Source organism: Canis aureus, chromosome 16 (genome assembly GCF_053574225.1).
Source record: "Canis aureus isolate CA01 chromosome 16, VMU_Caureus_v.1.0, whole genome shotgun sequence".
Lineage (NCBI taxonomy): Eukaryota > Metazoa > Chordata > Mammalia > Carnivora > Canidae > Canis > Canis aureus.
Genome location: NC_135626.1, coordinates 7,992,567 through 8,015,700, shown reverse-complemented (window position 1 = coordinate 8,015,700; position 23,134 = coordinate 7,992,567). Strand labels below are relative to the sequence as shown.

Genomic DNA, 23,134 nt, shown 5'->3' with positions numbered 1-23,134 from the left:
CTCAGAGTGGGGGAGTGCCCTGGTTAAACTTAGTCACACGACCGGGAAGTGCCAGAAGCAGCTCTGACTTCCCCGCCTCTAAAAAAATGCCACGTCCTCTTTAATGCATCTGTGCAGCTCAGCGAGCAGGGACTGACTTTCCCTATTAATTCGGAGCATGTTTATATGTACATTTTCAACTTTAATCATTTGCTGGTTTAAACTGAGGTCTTCCCTGCCCGCCAGCAAGAGCGGGCTGTGCCTGAGTTTCTCAAGTGTGTCCGCTTGTCGCAGAAGGATGGGCAGTGCCCTAGAGACTTAGCCAGTGAGCCTGGTGATCTCGGCCACCCACACCCTGCAGATGGCCCCTGCCCCCCCGGGGGCCTGCCTGCGACCGTCTGGTCCACAGGGCTCCCCTGACAGAGCCTGTGTACAGGACACTGCAGTGAAAGCCTGGGGAGGGTGGGCCGCCTTGGCCCCGCATCCCCCCTGCCCACCTCAGTGCCTCTTCCCAGGCCTCAGCCCTCACTGCAGAAGAGGAACTGACTATAAGCTTTGCGGGGCCCTTGCTTCTGGACAAGCCGAATTTTGCAAACCACTGGCACCATTTATTTGTATTTTCCTTCCTGGAACGAACTGTTATCAGACAAGTGACAGGTTCAGCGTGTAAGGACGTGGCAGCAGGCTCTGCATGCACTGGCCGGCTGTAGTGGGCCCGGGAGCCCCCTCCCCTCCTCGTCCTGCAGCCTCCTAGATTCCTGGGTGGGGAGCTGGTGGGCCCCAGACCTTCTAGGCAGCAGGTGCAGCACTGACTGCTGCAGGTCAGTGCCGTGCTGGCCGAGCAACAAACCTCCAGACCCAGATCCCAAGAAGGGTAGCTGGTGGTGAGCAGTAGTAATGGCTCGGGTGGGGAAGGTGGGCTAGGCGCGTAGGCCCCCAGCACATGCTCTCATGAACCACCCCGGAAACACAGATCTGTTACTCTTGTTCACAGGTGGTTCGGTCGCTCTTCCAGGGTCCCTTGTCCAGTGAATGGAGGAGGGGCTGAACCAAAGCCCAGAATGAGTCCAGACCGCTGCCCCCCACTTGTCCTGCCCCCGCCCCCTGCCCCGGCACAATGATGCAGTCCTAGGTTCCTCTCCCACCAGCCAACCCTGGGGAGGTGGCCTGAGGTCGTTCTCAATCAGAGATGTCTCCTTCTGGAGCTGTTTCCCCATCTGTACCAAGGAGACAGCAACCCAAGCCTCCCTCCTGACAGTGCTGGGGGTGTGTGAGATGAGGTGGACATCGGAGACGTGGAGTTTGGGTGGGGGCTGGGTGGGAGTATTTCCAAGGCCCCCGTCTGCATGCAGAACCGTCACCCCTGCCTTCGCAGCCTTGCTGGGCATCAGGAGAGACGTCAGGTGAGGTGTGTTGTAATCTGGAAGGTGCCTTACAAATTCACATAACGAGGTGGGCCTCGTCCTGTGGGTCCCACTGTGGGCCCCAGCTGAGCTGGCTCCTTCTTGCACATTGTCACCAGTCTCTGTGACAATTGTGACAGGGAGTCCTGCTCCCAGGCTCAGTTAAGTCACTCACCCCATTGTGTAACTGGTAAACAGGTGAGTTGGGATTTGAACCCAGCTTTGCCCAGTGCCGAATCCGCCTGCCCAGCAGAGCTCTCTGCCGTCACCTCCCCCAGTCTAGAGGCTCAGAAATGGATGAGGACAGGGCCTGGGGTGCAGTGGGCACAGGGCTCTGCTGAAGCACCCGTGTGCCCTCCCACCCGAGCCCCCATCCTCTGAATACACAGACACTGACCACCTGGGATGGGGCCAGAGCAGGGCAGGGGCTGTCATCGTACAAGGACGAAGCCTCCTGCCCCTTCTACCCACCCCGCTGCTCCACAGCTTCTCTCCGAGAGTCAAGGCCACATGGCTCACCTGATGAACTCGGTCAGTGATGTCCTCGATGCCCTGCAGAGGGACCGGGGGGTTGGCCGGCCCCGCGTCAAAGCTGACCTCCAGAGGGCACCTGCCAGGGGATTGCGGCCACGGGGCTGCACCAGTGGTGAGTGGGGCGGAGGCTGCCTTTCTTGGGAGCTGTGGGTGCCCAGCTTTGTACCCCCATCACCTGTCACCCAGCCCTCTGATGAGGACTCACTGCTGCTGTTTGCTGAGGACTTCCTGCCGCAGCACTGAGCACCTACCTGCCCCTTCTGTTGACCCCTCTCCCAGCCCACTATGCCCATTTTCCAGATGAGGAAAGCAAGGCCCCAGAGGGTGCTCACTCCCCCAGGGAGAGGCAGAGCCAAGGTCTGCTCCCCAGGCTGGTGCCCTGGAGCTCATGGTAGACAGACAAATCAGGGAGACCCAGGGCAGAGGGGGATGGGCGGGCACACAGGTGCCAGGCGCAGGCTTGACAGCATTCTCCGTCTTAGGCTCTCCGCCGCGTGACTGTCTGGACGTGCTCCTGAGCGGACAGCAGGAGGATGGCATTTATTCAGTCTTCCCCACGCACTACCCTGCGGGCTTCCAGGTCTACTGTGACATGCGCACAGACGGCGGGGGCTGGACGGTGAGTCTCCCGGGCAGATGCCTGGGCGGCCCAGGGGGGCCCAGGGGGGTGGCACATGTGAGCCGGGGTGCTCTGAGCAGCCGCTCACCCAGCCTTCTGCCCTCAGCTTCTGGCCCCCACCTACCTGCCCCTAATCGAACCCAAGAACTCTACACCCTCAGAAATCTGCGCAGGGCAAGCAGAGGCTGTGAGCTGAGCCTTGGGGCCCTCGGGGGAGCAGATTTTAGACCCTGTCCCCTGCCTATGGAGCCACCTCCTGTCCCTTGAGCCTTGAGCCTCTGGGAACACAGCAGTTCCCGGGGGCACCGGGCAAGTCGGGGATGGGCTGTGATGGAACGCAGCACTGGGAACCTCTTGCTGTTGCAAGCACACGACATGTGTAGATGCTGTCTTTCAAGTTATCCGATATATGACAGGTGTGCAGGATATGAGAGGGGGAATGGGGGGACGCACCTGCAGGGAGCAGAGACCCCAGTGGCTTCCCGGCAAGGATCCACCTTCCTACAGACTTCTGCATGTATGTTCCCTTTACCTGGAACATTGTTCTCGCCTCATCCCCCAGCGTGACTTCCTGCACCTTTTGTTTCTGCCTGGGTGGGAAGCAGGAGACATGAGATGTCTTCACGGCCACTGGAAGGCCCGGTGGAGTGGCTACAGGTGGCCCTGACATCTCTCCGGAGCTGGGAGTGGTGGGGAGAGGCCCCGGTCCCCTGTACAAGGTACTGGCCACCCAACAATGACCAAGATGTGTGTGACCCCGCCCTTTATTGAGCTCTTTGCCAAGAGGGCATCCACTGGAGTCCAGGGCATGGTCCTGGGGACCCAAAGCAGGGCATGAGGTCAGCTGTTTTCCAGGAGTGCCCTCCTGGGCCCCCAGGTCTCTGTCCTTGGCACTCAGAGCATGAGGAGAGGCCGGTAGGATGCCTCCATTTCTCACCGAGGAGCTTGATGTGAATTTTGGGGTGCAGATGTCCCAGCAGAGGGGAGGGTGAACCTTCTCTGGGACCCTGGGAATGCGGCAGCCTGCATCAGCTTCGAAAGGGGTCCGTGCCCCTGCTCAGGGGGCCAGACTGGGGCAGGGGGAGGCCCAACTGAGGCAGGTGGGCCGGAGTGGGGGGCAAGGTGAGCGCATCCAGAGGGCGGAGCTGGTGTGAGAGCAGCTGTGAATCCCCGAAGACCCGGGGACAGACAAACCTCCAAACGTCTTTTCAAGCTCCAGAGGAGAGCATTTAACTGTACTGGATCCGCATCTGGGGACTAAAAGCTCTTTTGTTTTCCTAACTCAGAACATCTGAGTTATAGCATTCGCCTCTGGGAACCCCTCGGCAAGCAGAGCAGCGCCAGCGTAGCAGCCAAAACCCAGAAATCAGAGTTAAGGGTTAGGACAGACTTAATGAAAGACCAAGGCGCCAGCCCGGGCTCTGCATCTTCCACTCAGGTGGACTTGGAGCCAGTCTCCCGGGAAGTCAATCAGGATTTGAGCCGGGCGGCGGGTAATACCCAGGGCCTGGGCTTCCAGGGCCATTACGGGGGAGTCGAGGAGGAACGCCAGACCCCACACCCCTGCCCGCCTACAGCCCTCCTGCTCAGATACCTGGATCAGGGGTCTGGGAGGAAGGCCGCTCTCGGCTGAGAAGTGTTTGCGAGGCCGATAAACGTTAATATCCATTTGGGTTTCCGTCAAAAGCAATCTTTTCCCAGATACCTCTGGGCATCTGTCAGGATCACCTCCCTGCCACACGGAATCTCTCGGAAACTCAATTGTTGTTTGGGAAGGAGCCCGCTGCCGCCTCTCTGAACCCTGGTACCATCCATCCTTGTTAGGCTCTGTGTCTGAGCTGCCAGGCCTCGAGTGCTGACACCGGATGGCTCTCCCTGGTGGACGGGGCACCTGGGGTTGGACACTCCAGCCAGAGCTGGCTTCCTGGCGAGACCAGACAGGGCAAGGATGGGGCCCAGCGGCCCTGTCCGCTTACAGGGCACTTTGCAGCTTATATACCATGGCCCTGCCTGGCACCCCTCCAACCCCAGAGGCCAGCAGAGCAGCCCCAAAGAAGGAAGAGATGCGTCCAAGGCCACCTAGCAAATGAGCAGCCCTCCTGGGGCAGCGCCCAGACTTCCTGAGTCCCAGCCTCACACGCGGCTGTGGAGCTGGCTGTCACGGTGGTCCTCAATTATTCAAACACTGAGTACCAACCATAGGCCAGAGGAGGATCCAACAGCAAGCTCCTGGCCTGGTGGGGAGCTGGCAAATCAGCTGACTTGTGTGAGGGCTGGAGGGCATGAGGGAGCTCAGAGGAGAGCCCCTAACCTGACCTGGGGCAGCCAGAAGAAGCTTCTGGACCCGGAGATCCAGGCACTGGGGGATGAGGCGAGAACAATGTTCCAGGCAAAGGGAACACACGTGCGGAGGTCTGCACGGAGGTGGCAGGGCTTGGTCTGGGACCCCAGGGGTTCTGCTCTGCTGGTGTGTGGGGCTTGAGGGGCCAGGGACAAGAGGAGGGAGGCGGGCAGGGGCTGGGTCAAGTGTGGTCGTGCGGGCACATTAGGAGGTGAGCTTTGTCCTGAAGGCTGATTGGGCTTCTGCCAACCTCAGGATTTCCTCAGGTGGGGAGTGACCCAGAGACTTGGGGCCAAGGGCACGGCAGCTGTGGAGGAGTAGTTTGGGGAGTGTGAATTCTGTGGGTCCTGAAGAGGCCAGGTAGGGAAGAGGCCACATGTGGCTCCTCGGGTGGGGGAGGCCACAGTGGCAGATGGACACACGCCTGCAACTGGCCTTTTGGCTGATGTGGCCACTGGTGCTGGCTGAACCCAAGCCTTTTCTCCATGCTCACCAAGCCCACAGCAGCCCAGGCCATGTAGGGTCAGGCCAGTTGTCAAGGCCACTCCTGAATTTGACACGGGCACTCACTCCCAGGAAGGAAGGACCACCTTGTGCTGGCCTGTGACCGGGTGAGGGGCCCAGCTTGCCTGCCGTGTCCCTTGGGAGGCCCCTCAGACCACTGGGTCCACCCATCAGGCTCCTCCTTTGTACAGGTGTGAATCCGCGGTTACCTGTCCATGTCATGTCACATGAGTGACTGCTGGCACTTTTGGCAGTGACACTTCAGCTCACTGACCCTCAGGTTTTCATTTGCTAAATGAGGCTAACAGAGCACCATTTACGTGGGGAGAGGGTCAGACTCCTTGGCAGGCTCTTCCCCTGGGGGAGCAGTGGTCAGGGATTCCCTGTGGACAGAGGGACCTGGCTCCCTCCTCTGAGCAGAGGCTAGATTTCCTCATTTGGAAGGTGCCACGTGTAGCAAACTGGCTGCTTCCAGCTCACATCCCCGCGGCCGTGTGAGACGGGGAGGTCACATCCCCTCTCGGGGCCCCTTCCTCATCCAGCCACCAGTATGGCTCTTGTGTCATATGTGGCCACCTCCTGGGGTCTGGGGAATGGGCTGGCCATGCCCAGAGTCTGGTGTGGGTTTGGGGTGATCAGAAGGAGGGTCCAGCTCGGCATCAACAGACAGGCCCCCCATCCCACTTCCCCGCCTGTCTGCAGGGTGAGGCATGGCCTTGCCCCCAACAACATCCACCTGCGACGGTGCTGCCACCGGGCCCGATTGCCAAAGCCTTCCCCTGCCTTTGCATAATTACCACCGGGGTCACTGAAATCAGGTCCAGCTTGGCCTCTCCTGCTGCAGGAACCCGCAATAGGATCGATCCTGCTCTGCGCCCCCACTGGGATTCATGGCGCAGCCGCCTGCTCCCCGCATCACGAGCTGAGTGGCCCAAAGCTCCTTGTGCACGGGTGACCACGCTCTGCCGCTCTGCTGGGCGCTTGCGAGGTCAACGGCTTAGATATGCTGCTAATTGGCTTCGCTGTGAGAGAAAGTGTCCCCCTCCCTACCTGAGCTCCCTGGGCAGGGAGGAAAATCCTTCCCTCACTTGTAAAACATCAAAGGAGCCACCACCAAGCAGAGCCCAGCCTGGCAGTGGGGATCAGATGCTGGGAGAGATGAAAAGCTTCCTGGGCCGCCCCAGCCGGGGACTCTGGACGGCAGATCTGTGGGTCCCACTGGTTCCTCCCCATGTGGGCCAAGGCTTCAGCCAGTCCTTGTAGCAGAGGGACCTGCTGGGACATCAGTGGGCCACAGTGTCCCCGCTGCTCTGGGGAGTCTTTGGGGCTGCACGCTCTGATCGATGAGCCGGGTGATGGGTCCTGCGTCCCCTCGACCGATCCGCTCAGAGAAAGGTTGTCTCCATCCAGAGCAGTTTGAATTTTTTAAACTTTTAACATAAAACAGGGTAGTACAAGTGCTGAGTACAGTTGCTCAGCATTTGATAAATGGCAGGTCTGAGCTGTGTTTGCCAGGAGCCGCCAGGCACCGACTGCCAAGCCCGGGATGCGTGGCAGGGTGCCAAGCCCGGGGGTACCATTTTTCAGTCAAAAACAAGGAGGAGGCCCCCTTCCTTCTGGGCTTGGCAGCTGGTTGGGAAGGAGAGGGAGGGGAGGTTGGTTAGACCTACTATGTGCGTCCAGTTTACTCTTAATTGAGCATTTGCACTGCAAATTTGCACTGGTGGCGCCTCTTTACAGAGAGGGAAACTGAGTCTTGGGAATGGTCTATGACTCATCGGAGGCCACACAATCTGTGAGAGGCAGAGCCAAGATTGGAACTCCGCGGCCTTCTGCACCTGTACCCTTGGCAGGTGCAGGGAGCACGCGGGGGCCCTGCCCAGAGACGTCCAGGAGGGATTCCGGGAGCCACTGCCTCCCAGGAAAGGGGGCAGAGCCCCCCAGTGGCTGCCTTTGAAGGGCTATATTGCACGTCCAAGTTCTTTGTTCCTTAGAAATAAAAAGCCACCTGTGCCATGGTCCCCCATGTCCTCCCAGGAGTTGCCTGCCCATGAGGTCTGGGAGGCTGGTGGACCCCGAAGCTGCACAACCCACAAGATCCTGCCTGCAAATGATTTCTGCAACAGCTTCATCAGACCCCAGGGAAGATCGCAGATGCTCCCTCCTGGAGATCCTCCTAAAGTGTCAGAGACATCCCTTCCCCATATCCAAAGATTTGGACCCACGCAGCCCCCATCCCTCAGCCTCTCTGACCACCTGCCAGGAGCCTGCTTATTATGCAGATTGGTTGAGCATCTCCTCTCCAGGAAGCCCTCCCAGAGCCCAGCCCAGCAGATGACTCCACCTCCTCTGAGGTCACCTTCGCGGACTAATGTGTTAGTAACCAACGCCTGTACCCATTACCAAATCTTTGTGGGTAGGGGCTGCTATGACCTTCATATTACAGATGAGACAGGCAGAGGGGTGGAAGGAGCGTGCTAGGTTAGGAGCTGCCATGGCCCGTGATGCTGGCCTCAGCGTCCACCTCCCCTGGGGCTGTGAGCCTCCTGAGGGCCCGAGTCACCCCGTGAGCCCAGGTACAGCACACAGGGCCTGGAGCAGCAAGCTCTTCATTTCTCAGAAGAGAGAAGCCAAGACTTAGATGGACGTGCAGCCTGTCAGTGGAACTTGGTCCCCTGGGTGCCAGCCTGGGGCACTTCCTGGGGCTAGCCCAGCTCAGCCGTGTGGAGGGCCAGGCAGGCTCAGGGGCCTGGAGGAGCAGTGCACACGCCCTCAGCCTTGACCCTGCAGAGGTCGCCCCACCTTGCCACCTTAGCCTGCTCATCTGCCACATGAGAGCACAGAGCCCTGCCTGAGGGCATCAGCCGGTGCTGGGGAGACCACAGAGCCAGGCTCAGGTGCCTAGGACAATGACTCAGGCTCTTAGTACCATGGCAGACAAGGAGCCAGTCAGACAGGGCCCATCCAAGGAAGGGGTCCCAGCAGAGATGGGACCTGTGGAGCACGGCACAGGCCCCTGGAGCCCAGCTGACAAACACAGAGCGATTCGCCACTCTGCTGCCCCCCCTCAGCTTGCCACCGCCCCAAATGCAGCCGCTCCTTCCTTTGGAACCGCCCGGCACCATCTGCAGAACCATGTGGGCCCAGCCCTCCCTTGGCAGAGCCCTTAAGCAGTACTTGGAAGACACGCCGGGCGGCAGGCACTGGCTTTTGAGACTCCGCATCAAGAAAACATGCTCAGTCTGTCTTCCTCTGTGCCAGCTGCCCAGGAGGCCAGGCAGCGGCGAGCATTCTGCGTCGGTCACTTTACAGCTGGAACCCAAGGGAGACACCCGAGGAGCCGGGCCAATGAAGCTTTTAGCCTCAGAAGTAATTACTTTGTCTCCCTACCTTTTTCTGCCCTTTCCTTTCTTTCCCCCGGAGTGGGGATTCGTGTTCTGTTGGGACAGATGGCCGGGAAGTGGATACATCCATCCTTCACTCGCTCCCTCTTCATGTCTTCCTGTCTGGCTGATCCTTGCTCTGTAATTGAAGGCCTTCTGCTTGGTGACATCCGTCCATTCAGCGGCCCTAAGGTCCAGCTCCAGCTCAGCCTGGGCCTCTGAGCCAGAGTAAGCACACTCCTGGGAACGTGGGAGAACCGGCAGCCAGTCTGTGGCCTCGAGCACATTTGGAACTTGCAGGCCATGTTGAGCGATAATTGGCTTGAGGGCGAGGCCAGCGTATGGAGGCTGAGATCCCAGCCCGGCCGGGCTCACTCGCAGTCACTCAGTGTGACTCTGGAATGAGGACAGCCAGTGGCAAAGGCCGGCAGCATCCAGAGCAGTGTCACACTACGGCTGTCATCTCTTGGCAGGTGGCAAAATCAGTGCAATGGTTTGTGATCAAAATTGCTTTTTATTTTATTTTTTTAAAAGATTTTATTCATCTGAGAGAGATTAGAATAGGGGGAGGGGCAGAGGCAGAGGGAGAAGCAGACGCCCCACTCTGCAGGGAGCCCAATGTGGGACTTGATCCCAGGACCCCGGGATCACGACCTGAGCTGAAGGCAGACGCCTAACTGACTGAGCCACCCGGGCGCCCCCAACATTGCTTTTTAAATCAAATAGAGCAGAATGGACAGAACAGGATAGGACTTATTAGAGCACATCCGTCTCCATAAGGGCAAGTACGGTTCCGGGAAATTTTTGTTTCCGATACAAACACCCGGCAGTGAGTACATCGTGATGTGTGCTGCCTTTCCCGGGGTCATGGTCATAAAGTCTAGAGGCCACTTCTGCAGAGTCTGTCAAGGATGCGTCCGGGCCGTTCAAGGGGTGGATCACGGATTATGATCCCCAGGCTAAAGCGCTCACGGTGCACAATCGCTGTGGCTTCTAAGCTGGTACAGACTCCATCTGTGTCATCAGGCATATCTGCCACACTTGGTGGCTTAGAGCGTACTCTCCCAGCTATGTGGAGACAAGGGCTGGGAGGCCCAGGCGGCCCCCAGGGAAAGTGCTGTCACCCATTGATGGCGCACCCAGGCTGAGCCCCAGCAGGGTTCCTGCCTGTCACTGGCACCGGGAAAGGGGCTGAGACGGGTTTTGGAGGTCAGCTATCAGCATAAGAGGCCTCACAGGGGGGACGCCTGGGTGGCTCAGCAGTTGAGCGCTGCTCAAGTCCTCTGCGGAGGATCAAGTCCTGTGATCGAGTCCCGCATCAGGCTCCTCGCAGGGAACCTGCTTCTCCCTCTGCATGTGTCTCTCATGAATAAATAAATAAAATCTTTAAAAAAAAAAAAAAAGAAGAAAAGAAGAAGAAGCCTGGCAGGGGGACAAGGAGGCATGTCCCAGGTCCGCTCAGTGGCAAATGAAAGGGATGTGGACAGTAGGACATTGGCCTTTGGGTGTCCAGCCTGGCCTTCGCATGAGGGAATGAGGGGTGGGTCTCCCCTCGGGACCGCCTACTCTATGCTCACTGCCACCTGACTTGTGACCAGGGTCTGAGCTTCTGCCTGCTGTAAGGGTGAGGGGGGCAGACCATGGGGTTAGGGTTAGGATTCAGTGAATAATAACGTGCTCAGTGAGAGGGACTCAGCCCCCCATCTGCCATGGCCAGCTGTCAACACCAGCCCACCACGGGCACTCTGCCTTCTGTCTCAGTTTCCAGGGCTTATGCCCGGCCTGTGCCCAGAAGCCTGGCACCGCCCCCCCCACCATTCTACTTCATAGTAGTTGATGGGAAAAAATGACAATGATGGTGATAACAGTACCAGCACTCTCCCTGGGGTCCTGGGAGGCAGGCCTAGCTTATCAGTGGTAGAGGATAGATGAGGCCCAGAGGGGAAGGGTGGCATCCCCAGGGCCACCCGGCCTCACTTGTAGCAGGGACCCTGCCCTTCCTCCAGGCCTGCCCCGGGCTCCCTTCCAGAGCTGGCTCTGCTGGGCAGTCCCACTGTCCCTATGTCTTAGGGACTGCCTACCTGGGGCGGGGGGGCACTGTGTCCTTCTGCTCTAAGGGAGATGCTCAGTGGAACATCTGGACAGATGAAGAAGGGTGGGGCTGGATGGCTTAGGGCAGACATGTGTAGGGCCTGAGTCTAGAAGGAAGAGGGAGTGAGTGTTCCTGGGCCGGGGGCAGAGGAGAGGCCCATGTCGCTCCGCAGCAGGCATGCGCACCGGCTGTGTGCTAGGCCCTGAGCATGTTCTCCGCGGACCACCACGGCCCGTGGGGGAGGCGCCGCTGTGACCCCCACCAACAGACGGGGAGGCTGAGGCCCAGGCAGATGGGGCGATGGCCAGTGCTCTAAGTGGCAGGGCCCTGGTCCCAACCCTTGCCCCCCACCCGGCCCCCGGCTCTCTCCTCCTCCTGCAGAAAGAGGCTCCTGCTGCCCGCCGCCTTCTCGAGACTTCTCCGGGGAGTGTCAGAGCTTCTGCCAGGATTAAGCCTTTCCAAGGGCACGTGCTCAGGGTCCCAATCTGGCCATCAATACCGCTGCCCACCGCCTCTCACATCTCTCTGAGCCTTATCGAATTTCCTTTCCCCAGCCGGGCCCTTCTGAGCACTGCACATGTCAGCGCCGGGCGGGCTGGAGAGCGCAGGGCAAGAAGAGAGGTGTCATCTCCCTGCCACTCCCTGACGTCAGAGCTGCCCAAAGGCTGTGACGGACAGGTCCCCACGGACCGATGCCGAGCTCAGGGCAGATGATGCACCCGGGCAGTTCCAGGCGGCTGAAATCAGGCTGCTTAGTAATGAAACCGGCAGCTCGCTGGCGCTGCAGCCGCATCTCTACGGCCACCCGGGCCCAGATGGAGGCGGGAGGGTGGGGGGCGGGGTGCTGCCTCGGCAAATGGGCAAGGGAAAGGCTTGTTACACAGAAAGAGCTGGGAGGGGCGGCAGCCAGGAACGGGATTGTCAGCGGATCCTGTAAACACTCGCCGCAGCTCTGGCCTGGCTGCCCGGGACTTATTTCAAAGCAGTTTAACCGATGGGACTCCTGACTCCCAAGTCGGAATGTCAGTAAGATGAGGAGCGAGACGGCCGGGCCTTGGTGCCTGAGCCACACCCCTGCGGGCCGGGACTCCTGTGCCCCCCTCCCAGCCCGCCACCCAGGCCCCCGAGAAGTGGCTGGGGCTCTGGTCCCCAGGTGCCTGGGCTTCTCAGGCTTGGGGCGGGGGGACTCTGGCAGAATCATTTTGAGACCTGGAGCTCTGGAGGCTGGGCCTGGGCGCGTGTGTGTTCTCGATTCCTGAAAACTCGAGAATGCATTTTTGCCCAATTTTGTTTTGACCTGGAAAAAGGTAATAGGACCCTTTGCCCACCCCTTTTATTTGAGCCTTGGGGAAACTGAGGCCCATGCCAGGTGGGACCAGTCCAGGGTCCCACAGCAAGGCAGCAGGGCTGGGCCTGGAAGCCAGGTTTTCTCCAGCACGGTGCACCCTGATTCCTTCCTGGGGGCGACGTTTTGGGGACCTGGGGGCAGTCAATGAGGACCTGGGGGTAGATAGTCGGTCCCATCCCGGGGCCACCATTAGGCCCCCCAGTCCTCGCTCTGCCCCAGGCCCCTGCCCTCCTCGAGCGGGCGGCTGAAGGGAGTGAGTGGGGCAGGGGACGCACGTCAGGGTGGGGGTCCCGGGGAGGCGGGCACCAGCTCTCCATCCCTTGCAGGTGTTTCAGCGCCGCGAGGACGGCTCCGTGAACTTCTTCCGAGGCTGGGAAGCGTACCGGGATGGCTTCGGCAAGCTCACGGGGGAGCACTGGCTGGGTAAGAGCCATGACCCCACCCTGAGGGTGGGTGATCAGGGTCTCCCGGGCCCCCACACACCTGAGCCAGCTCCCAGGTGTAAAGGGTGATCCGTGCGTTCAACATGAATGAGGTCAAGGAGCCGGAAGCCAAAGGAAGCACAGGCATTGTGAGTGCCCCCCCTTGGAGGGGTCGTACTTCTCCCGTTGGGACGCCCTGGGACCTGGTCACCACCCTGAGTCTAGTGAGTTGGGGGCAGGGACAGGGCTCAGTTTCAGGCACAGAGATGTCCAGGACAGCCCCCAAACCACCCTGCCCTCAGGGGTCAGCAAATGCCTGCTGTGTGCTTGGGGTGTATGGGGCCTAACTCCCAAAAGAGAGGCTGCAGTTCCTAAGGCCCCGTGGCATGCTCCACATTTCCCACGGCTGGCGCACGGTCTGCGTGGTCCTCGGCAAAGGCTCCGAAAGCTAATCAGCACATGACTGTTACTATTTGTCTTGAAATTCATTTGGTATTTTAAAATCTGAATATCTTACCTAATTTCATTCTGAAGTATAACATCCATAAAAATCATAGGTCTGAGGTCCTATATATATATATTAGGAAGGGAGTTGGGACTTGGGTGAGGTTTGGGTTTTGAACAGGTAGAGATGATTTACCATTTCATTTTTTTAAAAGATTTTATTTTTTCATGAGAAACACACACACAGAGAGAGAGAGAGGCAGAGGGAGAAGCAGGCTCCATGCAGGGTGCCCGACATGGGACTCGATCCCGGGTCCCTCGGATCACTCCCCAGGCTGAAGGCAGTGCCAAACCACTAGGCCACCGGGGCTGCCCTCATTTTTTTTTTTTTTTTAAGATTTTATTTATTTATTCATGTTAGACACAAAGAGCAAGAGAGAGGCAGAGACACAGGAGGAGGGAGAAGCAGGCTCCATGCAGGGAGCCCGACACGGGGCTCGATCCCAGGTCTCCAGGATCGTGCCCTGGGCCGAAGGCAGGCACTAAACCACTGAGCCACCCAGGGATCCCCTGATTCACTGTTTCAAAGTGCACCATTCTGGGGGGGGCTTTTGTATATTCCCAGAGTTGCACAACCCTCAACCCCACCTAATTCTAGAACATTTTCTGCACCCCAAAAGAAGCCCTGTGCCCCCATTAGCAGTCACCCCCTTTTATATTTTTAACTCATTAACTGGGGCAGGGCTGGCCCAGTCAGAGGGGCGTGCCACTCTTGATCTCAGGGCTGTGAGTTCAAGCCCCACGTTGGGTATAGAGATGACTTAAATAAGTACACTTTAAAAAATAAAACAAAACCACAGCACTGGGCTGACACGCCATGCTTGAATGGCCTCGCACACCCCGCAGCACACCTGCTGTGCTTTGGCTTCCCTGGGCCTGGGTATCTGGGAACACACCCCCACCCCCCATCCCCGGAGAGCAAGGGGCAGGAGGGAGAAGAGGTGAGGCATGTGGCTGGTGGGGAGCACCGATCAGAGGGCTGGGCTCCACGTGGGGGTCAGGACGGTTCCAGCCTGTAGGCCTATAGGAAGTTTTAGGGGAAGAGAAGGTCAGTCTCAGAGGTGGAACCTGTACGTGCCCACTGGCCACAGGCGCAGAGGCACCTGGGAGGCCATCTTCGCTCTCACTTGCCTAATGTCTGTCTCCCTTCCTGACCCTGCGATCCATGAGGGCAGGACCCCCTCTGTCCTGGCCTCTGCTGTGTGTCCTGCGTCCCCGTTACCGGGCGGGGCCTGGCTGCAGGAGGGGCCAGACACCCCAATGTGGGCTTTATTACCAGTCCACTTACTGCGCACCTGCTGTATACCCGGCCTATGTCATGGACTTCGGCCCTGACGCCTCACACCTACCCTGAAAGGGTGGCACTGCTATTGTCCTGTCCTCTTATGGGCGAGGAAATGAGGCCCAGAGTGAGCAGGGTGTTTGGGGTGGAGGGAGCCTGGGCAGGATTCACAAGCTTTTTTTTGATTCACAAGCTTTAAACCATGACCTGAACTGAGTGAGTGCGAGCAGCGGCAGCATAGGGGCTGGGAGAAGGGAGCTCCTAGGAGGGAGGACCGCACACCCCACCCCACCCCCCGCCTCACCACATCCCCGTGCGTGTGTCAGGCTAGGGAGGGGGTTGGCAGGTGGGGGCCCTGTTTCTGCATCCCCCCCGCCCTTGCAGCAGTCTTGGTGACTCTGCCACTCACGGCATCTTAATTGAAATCTATCAGCAGCCACGGTGCGGGAGGATGCATTTAAGTGGGGCCTTGATTAGCTCCTGGCAGACAGGGAGCCCTGAGGAGAATGTCAACTCAGCCCTCCACGCCCTGGCCATTCCCTCCCTCTGCTTTTCCACACTCCCCTGTCACCTTCTCACCCAGTGTTTGATCTTTTCCTATTGAGTTATGGGAGCTCTTTATATATTAAGGTTATTGATTCTTTGTCAGATACACATGATATGTATTTACTCCTGGTCATTTGTCTCAGCCTCTTTTATTATTATTATTATTATTATTATTATCATTATTATTATTGCTTATTTCCTAGATATTTTAAATTTTTATGAAGCCAATTCTTGCCAAGTCTTTTCCTTTGTATCCTCTGGGTTTTAGGCCCTGATTTCCCCTCCCAGTTTTACAAAGCCATCTCCTATTTTTTTTCTTTGAATGTTTTTTCACTGTTTGTATGAGATTTGGCTCTCTATCTGGGAGTTTGTTGGGGGTGATGGTATGAGGTTTGGGGTCTAAATATTTTTCTCCTCCATCTTAACCCACTGGCTCCTTCTTCCTCCAACTCTAGTGGTGATGAGGTCCCATCTCAGCTCACCCTCCAGGGGCCCAGCAAAGTGCGGGGTGGGGGTAGCGAGTGTCCTGGCAGATGAGCGGGCGCTGGAGAGACGCAGGGGGTGGAGAGAGAGGGAGAGCGAGGGAGGGAAGTGACATTTGTGGGAAGAAGGGTGAAGATGGCAGAGGCCTCCCAGCGCCCCCACCCTGCCCCTCCTCCAGGACACCCTGCCCAGGGGCCCCTCGTGGGTATGGGGATGGCGCACCGGGAGCAGAGCAAACAGTGGGCCTTTGTGCACAGCAACCACTCAGTGGGGAAGAGGAATCTGGAATCTTCCAGCATCCCTGCCAGGCTGGAGTCCCTCCTGCCCTATCCCTGGATTGGAATATTTGTCCTGGACTAGAGCTGAGCAAGAGCAAGGAGTCCAGGCAGGTGTGCCTGGGTTCAAATCCCAGCTGTGCCACTTCCCAGCCGTGTGCCCTGGGCGCGTCCCTTGACCTCCCTGTGCCTGGTTCTCGGCACCCATAGTGTAGGGATGATGGAGCCCCTGCCTCGTGGGTCACGCAGCAGCAGCAAACTCCTGGGTGATGCGTGCCGTGGGCAGCGCTGCTCCAGGAGCTTTCATTAAATTGGACTCATTCTGATTCCACCAGATTCATTAAGCTTGGAACAGGGGCTGGATTGTAAGGGCCACCCAGCTGGTGGCGGTTGTCATCGTTGTCTGATGCCAGCCCTTGACTGTGTGGGAGGCCCTCAGGCGTGGGGAGGGCAAGTGGGGGTGCAGGCTGGGGCCCCCAGAGGGGCAGCTCAGCACAGGAACGAGTGGAGGGAGGCAGGGGGATGAGAGCCTTCTGCTCAGAGCCGTGTCCTGGTGGGGCCTGGGGGAGCAGGACGAGGGTGGGGGCCCAGGGAGATGCGGGGGGTCCGCAGTGGGTGTGCCAGGGGCACCGCTGTTACTCTTCTTGCAGCTGCTCCTCCTGGGCACTGGTGCTGGACCACAGGCCTGGGGCCCCCCTCTGGCCCCCACGGGGAAGGGCTGAACAGGCCCCTCGCCCCCTTAGCCTGAACGCCCTGACCCTCCTGCGGGGCGTTCACAGCTCAGGAAGGAGAGGCTGATGAAATGTCACTCGATGCTGATAACTTGTAATTTTAATTAAATGCCCTCTTAATCAAGAAGTAATCAAACTGGCAGGGAAGCACCTTGGGTGTGAGTGTGTGAGGGCGGGCGGGCAGCGATGGGGTGCACGGGCAGGTGCGGGGCTGGGCCGCGGAGACAGCAGAAGCCTCAGACCCCACCTTCCACTGCTCACCCACCGCGCCAGCATGTGCCGAGCACCTGTCGTGTACTGAGCCCCACACAGATGCTCCATCCAGTCATGTTGTTCTCAGCGACCTTCCATGGGGTGGGGGGAGCAGCCCGGGTGCAGAATGAGAAACTCCGAGAGGGGGAACCCCTGGGTAGGCAGAGGTCCTCAGCCCCGACAGGAGACCAGGTGGCCTTCCTAAGGCCTGAAAATAGAACCCAACATAACCCGGAGGAGTAGGGAAAAGTGTCCCAGGCAGAGGGAACAGCGTGTGCAAAGGCTCAGAGGCCAGGTTCAGGGACATGTGTACAAGGACCGGCACCCCTTCTGGCCGGAGCCCCGAGTGGGAGACAGGCTAGGGGTGCTGTCACCCCCGACCCAGATATTCCAGGCTCCTTCTGCCCCCTGCAGCCTCTCCACTAACCTTCTGCACAAACATTTGGTAAAACATGACCTGACCTGAGAAACCGTCCGTCCTCGGTTTCCTTGTTGAACACAGGCTGGCAGGAGGAGGGCTGCGGCCCGGGGCGGACTGTCCTGTCGCCAACCGCGTGAGCTTGGCCCTCGGGTCCCCTCACTTCCCTCTTGTCAGGGGACCACTTCGTAAGTCCCCCCCAGCCACTCTCTCCCCTGCCCCAGGGCTCAGGAGGCTCCACGCCCTGACCACGCAGGCCACCTACGAACTCCACATTGACCTGGAAGACTTCGACAACAGCACGGCCTACGCCCGCTACGGAAGCTTTGGTGTGGGCTTGTTCTCCGTGGACCCGGAGGAGGACGGGTACCCGCTCACCGTGGCTGACTACTCGGGCACCGCAGGTAGGGGGACAGAAGGGGGGGGGCACCTGCCTGTCTCCCCACCCGGAAGGACAGAGGCACCCCCAGACTGGCGTGTCTCAAGTCCCATCTGGCCCTCATCCCAGCAGCACAAAGCAGCGGGGCCCAAGTTGGTCACCCATTTTGCAGATGAGCAAAGTGAGCCCTGAGCCGAGAATCGGGACACCTGCTGGACCTCTAAAGTGTGGTGGCTGCGCCCCTCTGGGCTGTGTTCCTCTCTTACCTGGAGGCCCGACAGGGAAAGGGAGTGTGTGAAAGAGGTGGCAGGAGGGGCAGAGACGACCAGGGACAGCCTGGGGACCCCCAAGGTGGCGCCCTGGGGGGGCATGTCACCCACGCAGACCCCAGGGGCACGTCGGGGCAGATGTGCATGCACAGCACGTGTGCATGTGGGGGGGCATCATGTCTATGTGTGCACACGTGTGCCTGGGCCGTCCCCGGGCATACACCTGTGTGTGTGCACGCGCCTGCGCAGGGGACTCCCTCCTGAAGCACAGCGGCATGAAGTTCACCACCAGGGACCGTGACAGCGACCACTCGGAGAACAACTGCGCCGCCTTCTACCGCGGGGCCTGGTGGTACCGCAACTGCCACACGTCCAACCTCAACGGGCAGTACCTGCGCGGCGCGCACGCCTCCTACGCCGACGGCATTGAGTGGTCCTCCTGGACTGGCTGGCAGTACTCGCTAAAGTTCTCGGAGATGAAGATCCGGCCGGTCCGTGGGGACCGCTAGATGGGCGCGCCGCCGCCCGCCGCCCGTCCCCTCCCTCGTCCCCCCCGCCGCTCCGCTGCACCTGCATCTCCCCCCACGCCCGCCTGCCCTGGCATCGGGGTGGGCTGCACGTCCGTCCCCTCTGCGCTGTCCCCGCCCCCCACTTCCCCTCTGCTGAGGTGGGGCAGGGCGCACTTGGCAACCCCACGTTCACCTGCTGGGACCTGGGCTCCTGGGCTAAGTGTCTTGCCTTCCCCTGGTCAGCGGTCCGCCAGGCACCCTGGCAGCCCCTCAACTTTGCCAGTACCAACACCTGGCGCTTTGGGGGTGCAGAGTAGGGGCAGGCAGCACCCCTGCAGCTCCTGTAGCAGACAGAGGCAGTGTTCGGATCTTTCGGAGTCAGGTCCGAGGCCAGCCTCCTCTGGCCCTCCTGGCCGTCCCCCTTCTTTCCCCTCAGGACCGTGGGGAGTGGTGGTGCGGAGGGTTGCCCTACCCTACCGTTCCCCCAGGCCAGGCTGGGGCGCAGCAGCCTGTGGGACTCCTAGCCCAAGGGGGCCTGGGCCGTTCCCCGGGGCTTCCCCCGCCCCCTCTGTCCACCCCTGTGCTCCTGCAGGCCTGGGAGATCCTCAGTCCCCTTGGCTGCTGCTCCCAGCCTCTTGCCTTCCTAAGGCAGCCGGAGTGCCCCCCACCCCGTCCGCTTCCCTGTGGGAGGCTGGGGCCCGTCCTACACCCTCTGGGCCTGGCCAGTGAGGACCTCTCTATTTTCTGGGCCGTCATGGGTCTTGTACCACCACCACCACCCCCACTGACCCCAGTTCCAGGGACTCCAGGGTCCTAGGGCCTCCTGCCAGCAGGCCTGCAAGGTGGAGGCTGGACGTGGGGGTCCTGCGGCCTCAGTGGGAGGCCGCCTCCTGCTGGTGATTGTGGGTGCTGCCACCTCGGGTCAGGGGACAGGGACAGACTCCCTGGACAGACGTGGGGACCGAGGCACCACCAGACACTGGAAACAACCTTGCACTGAATCCTCCGATGCCCAGTGTTCTATCGTTCTCCACCCCCCGCCCCCGACAGGAACTGCAGGTTCCCAAGGTCAGCGGCCCTTAACCCTGATGGACGCGCTGGGACCCTGATGCCCTGCGTCAGATCCAAGCCCCGGGCTGTTTTACGAAGTTCCTACCTGCGGGGATTTTCTGGGGCCCTTTGAGAGGCTCCACGAGGCCAGGCTGGGGAGCTGCCCAGGGGCGAGCAGCACAGTGATCCCCTCGGGAAGGACGGAGGGCGTTTCCCTGCAGGACGCCCAAAGGTGGGTGAGCCAGGCAAACGGGAGTGTGGGGTTCAGCTCTCCCCTCCCCTCCACCAAAGCTGTGCTGCAGTCATCAGTCATCGGGAGCCACAGCCGGCCGGGGCAGCAGGGGGGCTCCCAGTGCCACCGACCCGCAGCGTGAGCTGGCCAGTCCCCGCAGCCGCACCGGTCACGGCTTTCCGCAAAGCTCTGCTGCCCTGTCGGCTCTCAGCTCTCGAAGCAGATGTGGCTGGGAATTGGGCAGTGCAGCCCGTGTGACCAGGTCCTGGGGAGCAGCCCAGCTGCGGGGGGAGGGGAGAGGGGGCAATGGGGGGAGATGACCGCAGGAGGGCTCCTTAGGACGAGAAGGGAAGCGCCCCCTTCCGGGCCTCTAGAGGGGAGGCAGGCACCTAGCTGCCGGGACCCCCAGCCACAGAGAGCCAGGTGGGACCCCGAGGCCTCGTCCCAGGGAGCCCCCTTCCCCACCAGCCCCAGGCTAGAGCCAGCTTCCCCCGCCAGCCTCCTGTGCCAGCCGCTGTTTGGAAAGTGTCAGGCGTTTTCTGATCTGTCATCAAACTCCTGGTGAGTGTGATGTTAATGGATTCACAGATGTGCATGTGTGTCAGGAAGCTCGGGCGCTCCTGCCAGGGCTTGGCCGTAGAACAGACGCGGCTCAGCTCAGGCCTGGGGGGAACGGCTGAGGCTCCAAGGCCAGTGTACCCCGCCTCCTAGAGGGCACACCCTGAAGGCCGGTGTGGAGCACAGGGGGCCCTGCGCACCTGCTCTGAGCCAGGAGGGCTGCAGTGGGCAAGGCAGGCCCTGGCCGCGGCCTCTAGCAGCCCCCAGCGTGAGGCCAGTGTGAGTGGCTGTCACATGCGTGGGAGTGACCACGGAAAGTGGGACCGTGGAAAGAAGAGGATGCTAGAGTCGGTGGCAAGAGGTGGCTCTAGCAAGACCTGAGGGGTGGCGGGTGGGTGCAAATGTCAGGCAGGACCCATGCTCACTGCACCCGAGCTCTGTCTGGAGGGGTCCGTGTGGATGGTTTAACAGCGGGCGCCTGCCACCCCACTGTCACCTGTGACCTGACCCGATCTCCTTCCCTTTCCTTCTCTGATGAGGAGTGCCAGCCAAGGAGAAGACGGGGTCTCTACACGGGGACCTTGGCCAGTGCATGTGGCCCCACAAGCTTCTGAGTGTTCCTTTCCACCAGCACTGGTGGGTGAAGCGGAGCCAGCCAGTGGCCTCACTCACCCTGCGGCACCCCCCAGACTTTGGACACACCTCAGAGTTAACCCGGGAGCCACCTGGTGGGTCACCTGAGCTCGCTGCGCCCAGAGGACGGATGGTTCCTGGGCTTCCACCCTGATGGCCTCGGCACGGTCCGCAGGAGAGACTGCGTGTGAGCAGTTCCCAAATTGCATCGTCCCCCCACCGCAGACGCACGTAAATCCATTTGATAATGTGTGTCTTGGGGCAGAAGCAACGTCGCAGGCCGGCCCCTTCCTTGTCCCCTGCTCCCACGTCAGCCACCCTCGCGCATGCGGGCCTCTGGCTGGGGCCGGAACTGCCAGGACACCGGGAGGGGAGGGGCTGTGTCTGCCGACGGGGGGGCCGGGCTGGAGGTCCCAGCTAGGCCAGGGGTCAGCCACGGATCTCTGTCCCGTGCAGCTGGAGGAGCACCATGCCCGCAGGAGACGTCCTCACCTAGAACAAGGGTACTAGGCTCTGGTCCAAGTGGCTGGGGCCTCAGTTTCTTCACCTGCTTGCGGGGAGAGAGCTGTCCCCAGGCCCTGAGCGGGCCCGGCCGCCAGCAGGACTCAGCAAACCCTGACGGCTGAGGTTGGCCGTGGTGGGGCCGCGTGGAGACGGAGCGGGCGGGGCTTGGTGCCCGGCTGTGCCGACAGGTGTGCACACGAGGCCGGCGGCGTGTGTGCGGGGTCACTGCCCGCGGATGGAGCACGGGACGGGACAGAAGCTGGGTGGGGCTGTGCACAGTGGGGGTCGTGTGTGTTCCTGTGTCTAATAAAGTCTCGTGACCAGCTGGGGCCTCTGCCTCTAACCTCGGTGTCCCACGTCCTGCCACCAGGCCTTCCAAGACGGACTCCTGCACGATTTCCCCAACTTCCTCACCGGTCCGGTCTTTATTTCTCCTCAAGGCACGTTTCCCGGAGAACTGTGCCCCCCAGAGGCTGCACCAGATCCTGCAGCAGAACCGGCTGCACACCTGGCCCCAGCTGGCGCAGGGGCAGGTGGAGGTGAGGCCTGCCCTGCCTGCACCCGGTGGGGGAGACCTGTGCTTCCCCCCAGGGTCCCCAGAGGGCCCTGTGGGTCTCTCTTCAGGCTGCGGTCCCGAGGAGCTGAGACTTTATTAAAAACAACAGTCCCCGATGGCTATTTATTCACAAAGCCAACGTGAAGTTTGAGGACAAAACCAACCCCTAAGTTATTTAATGAAATCCAACATTTATCGGGCGGCCACATCGGACCCGGCGTGGGGCCCGTGGAAGGAGGACGCGCCAGGGCCCTGCCCTAGGCCCCGGGAGGCGGCTGCAGGGGGCGTCTGTGTGCCCAGCCACGTGGCAGACGCAGGTCTCTGCCCCGGCGGCCGGGGCCTTCCAGACTGGTCACAGCACGCCACGTCCCACCAGTGTCCCCAGCCCAGAGGCATGCCGTCCTGCCTGCTCCAAAGCTCGCTCTCGGGCCCACAGGGACATCTGGCAAGGCGACTCCTGAGCCCGGCCCTGGGAAGCCACTGAGGTCATCGTGGCCACCACGGGCCACACCTGCCCCGGGTGGGGGCTCTGCCCCACTTGGCTCCCTCCTGCGGCCACCAGGCCTTCCCCAGAGTGTGTCCCTGGCAGGAAGCCACTCTGCCTTAGCTCGTTGGGCCAACTGGAAAGAGTCTGTGGACTCAGTCGTGTAGAGGTTTCGACAGCTGACGGGGGGCTTGCATTTCAGCCACAAACCGCGCATACCACAGCCCAGGAAGAGGCTGCCCACGGCAGGAGGGCTCGGGCAGCACTGCCAGGGCTCTGATGGGTATGTGCGTACGCAGAGGGCTCCGTCTGGGCTCTCCTGAGCACCAGGGGCGGCCAACACGGATTGAGTGGTGCCATACCAGACCCACCTTTCGCCCAGTAGCTCCCAACCCCTGCCATGATGTGAGCACCCCTGCTGTCCGAGGCTGGGGGGAGAAACCGAGGCTCAGAAAGTGACTGCCCCAAGGCCACTGGGGCATGGCTGAGCACTTGGGGGAGCCCAGTTCCGCGTACTTGCATATGCCTGCAAGGTGGTTGGGGAGAAGTCCAAGAGCCCCACCGGGAGCCTGGGCTTAACACAGCCAGCAGGTGCCACCCTTGCAAAGCCACAGCCCCGTGCAGAGCAGCGAGGGCAGGGGTGAGTCGAGGAGCTCAGGCTGCCGGTCTGCTTGGGCATCCCAGGACCAATGTCTTGGGGCCGTTTCCCAGGGAACCTCACTCAGTGTGAGAAGGCTGGACCCCCCTGGAGCCCCTTCCCCGTTCACCCTGACCCTGCTGTGGGGAGCTGAGCCTGAATGGACCCTCCTGCTCTCTGACCCGCACAGCTGGAGCCATCCCTGAC

At 60.5% G+C, this 23,134-nt stretch overlaps 1 protein-coding gene across 3 annotated transcripts in view; it reads left to right on the top strand.

Moving 5' to 3' along the window:
- Positions 1–21,575, top strand: part of FIBCD1 (fibrinogen C domain containing 1) — a 32,378-nt gene extending 10,803 nt beyond the window's left edge. For 2 of the 3 annotated variants that reach the window (XM_077851084.1, XM_077851085.1), the window contains 5 exons: positions 1,869–2,028; positions 2,399–2,535; positions 12,530–12,626; positions 17,341–17,520; positions 18,014–21,575. In XM_077851084.1, the coding sequence (XP_077707210.1) occupies positions 1,869–2,028; positions 2,399–2,535; positions 12,530–12,626; positions 17,341–17,520; positions 18,014–18,273 (834 nt within the window). In that variant the 3' untranslated portion in view covers positions 18,274–21,575. The remainder of the gene's footprint in view (positions 1–1,868; positions 2,029–2,398; positions 2,536–12,529; positions 12,627–17,340; positions 17,521–18,013) is intronic. The other variant, XR_013353922.1, reaches the window with a different exon arrangement.
- Positions 21,576–23,134: the final 1,559 nt, after the last annotated feature.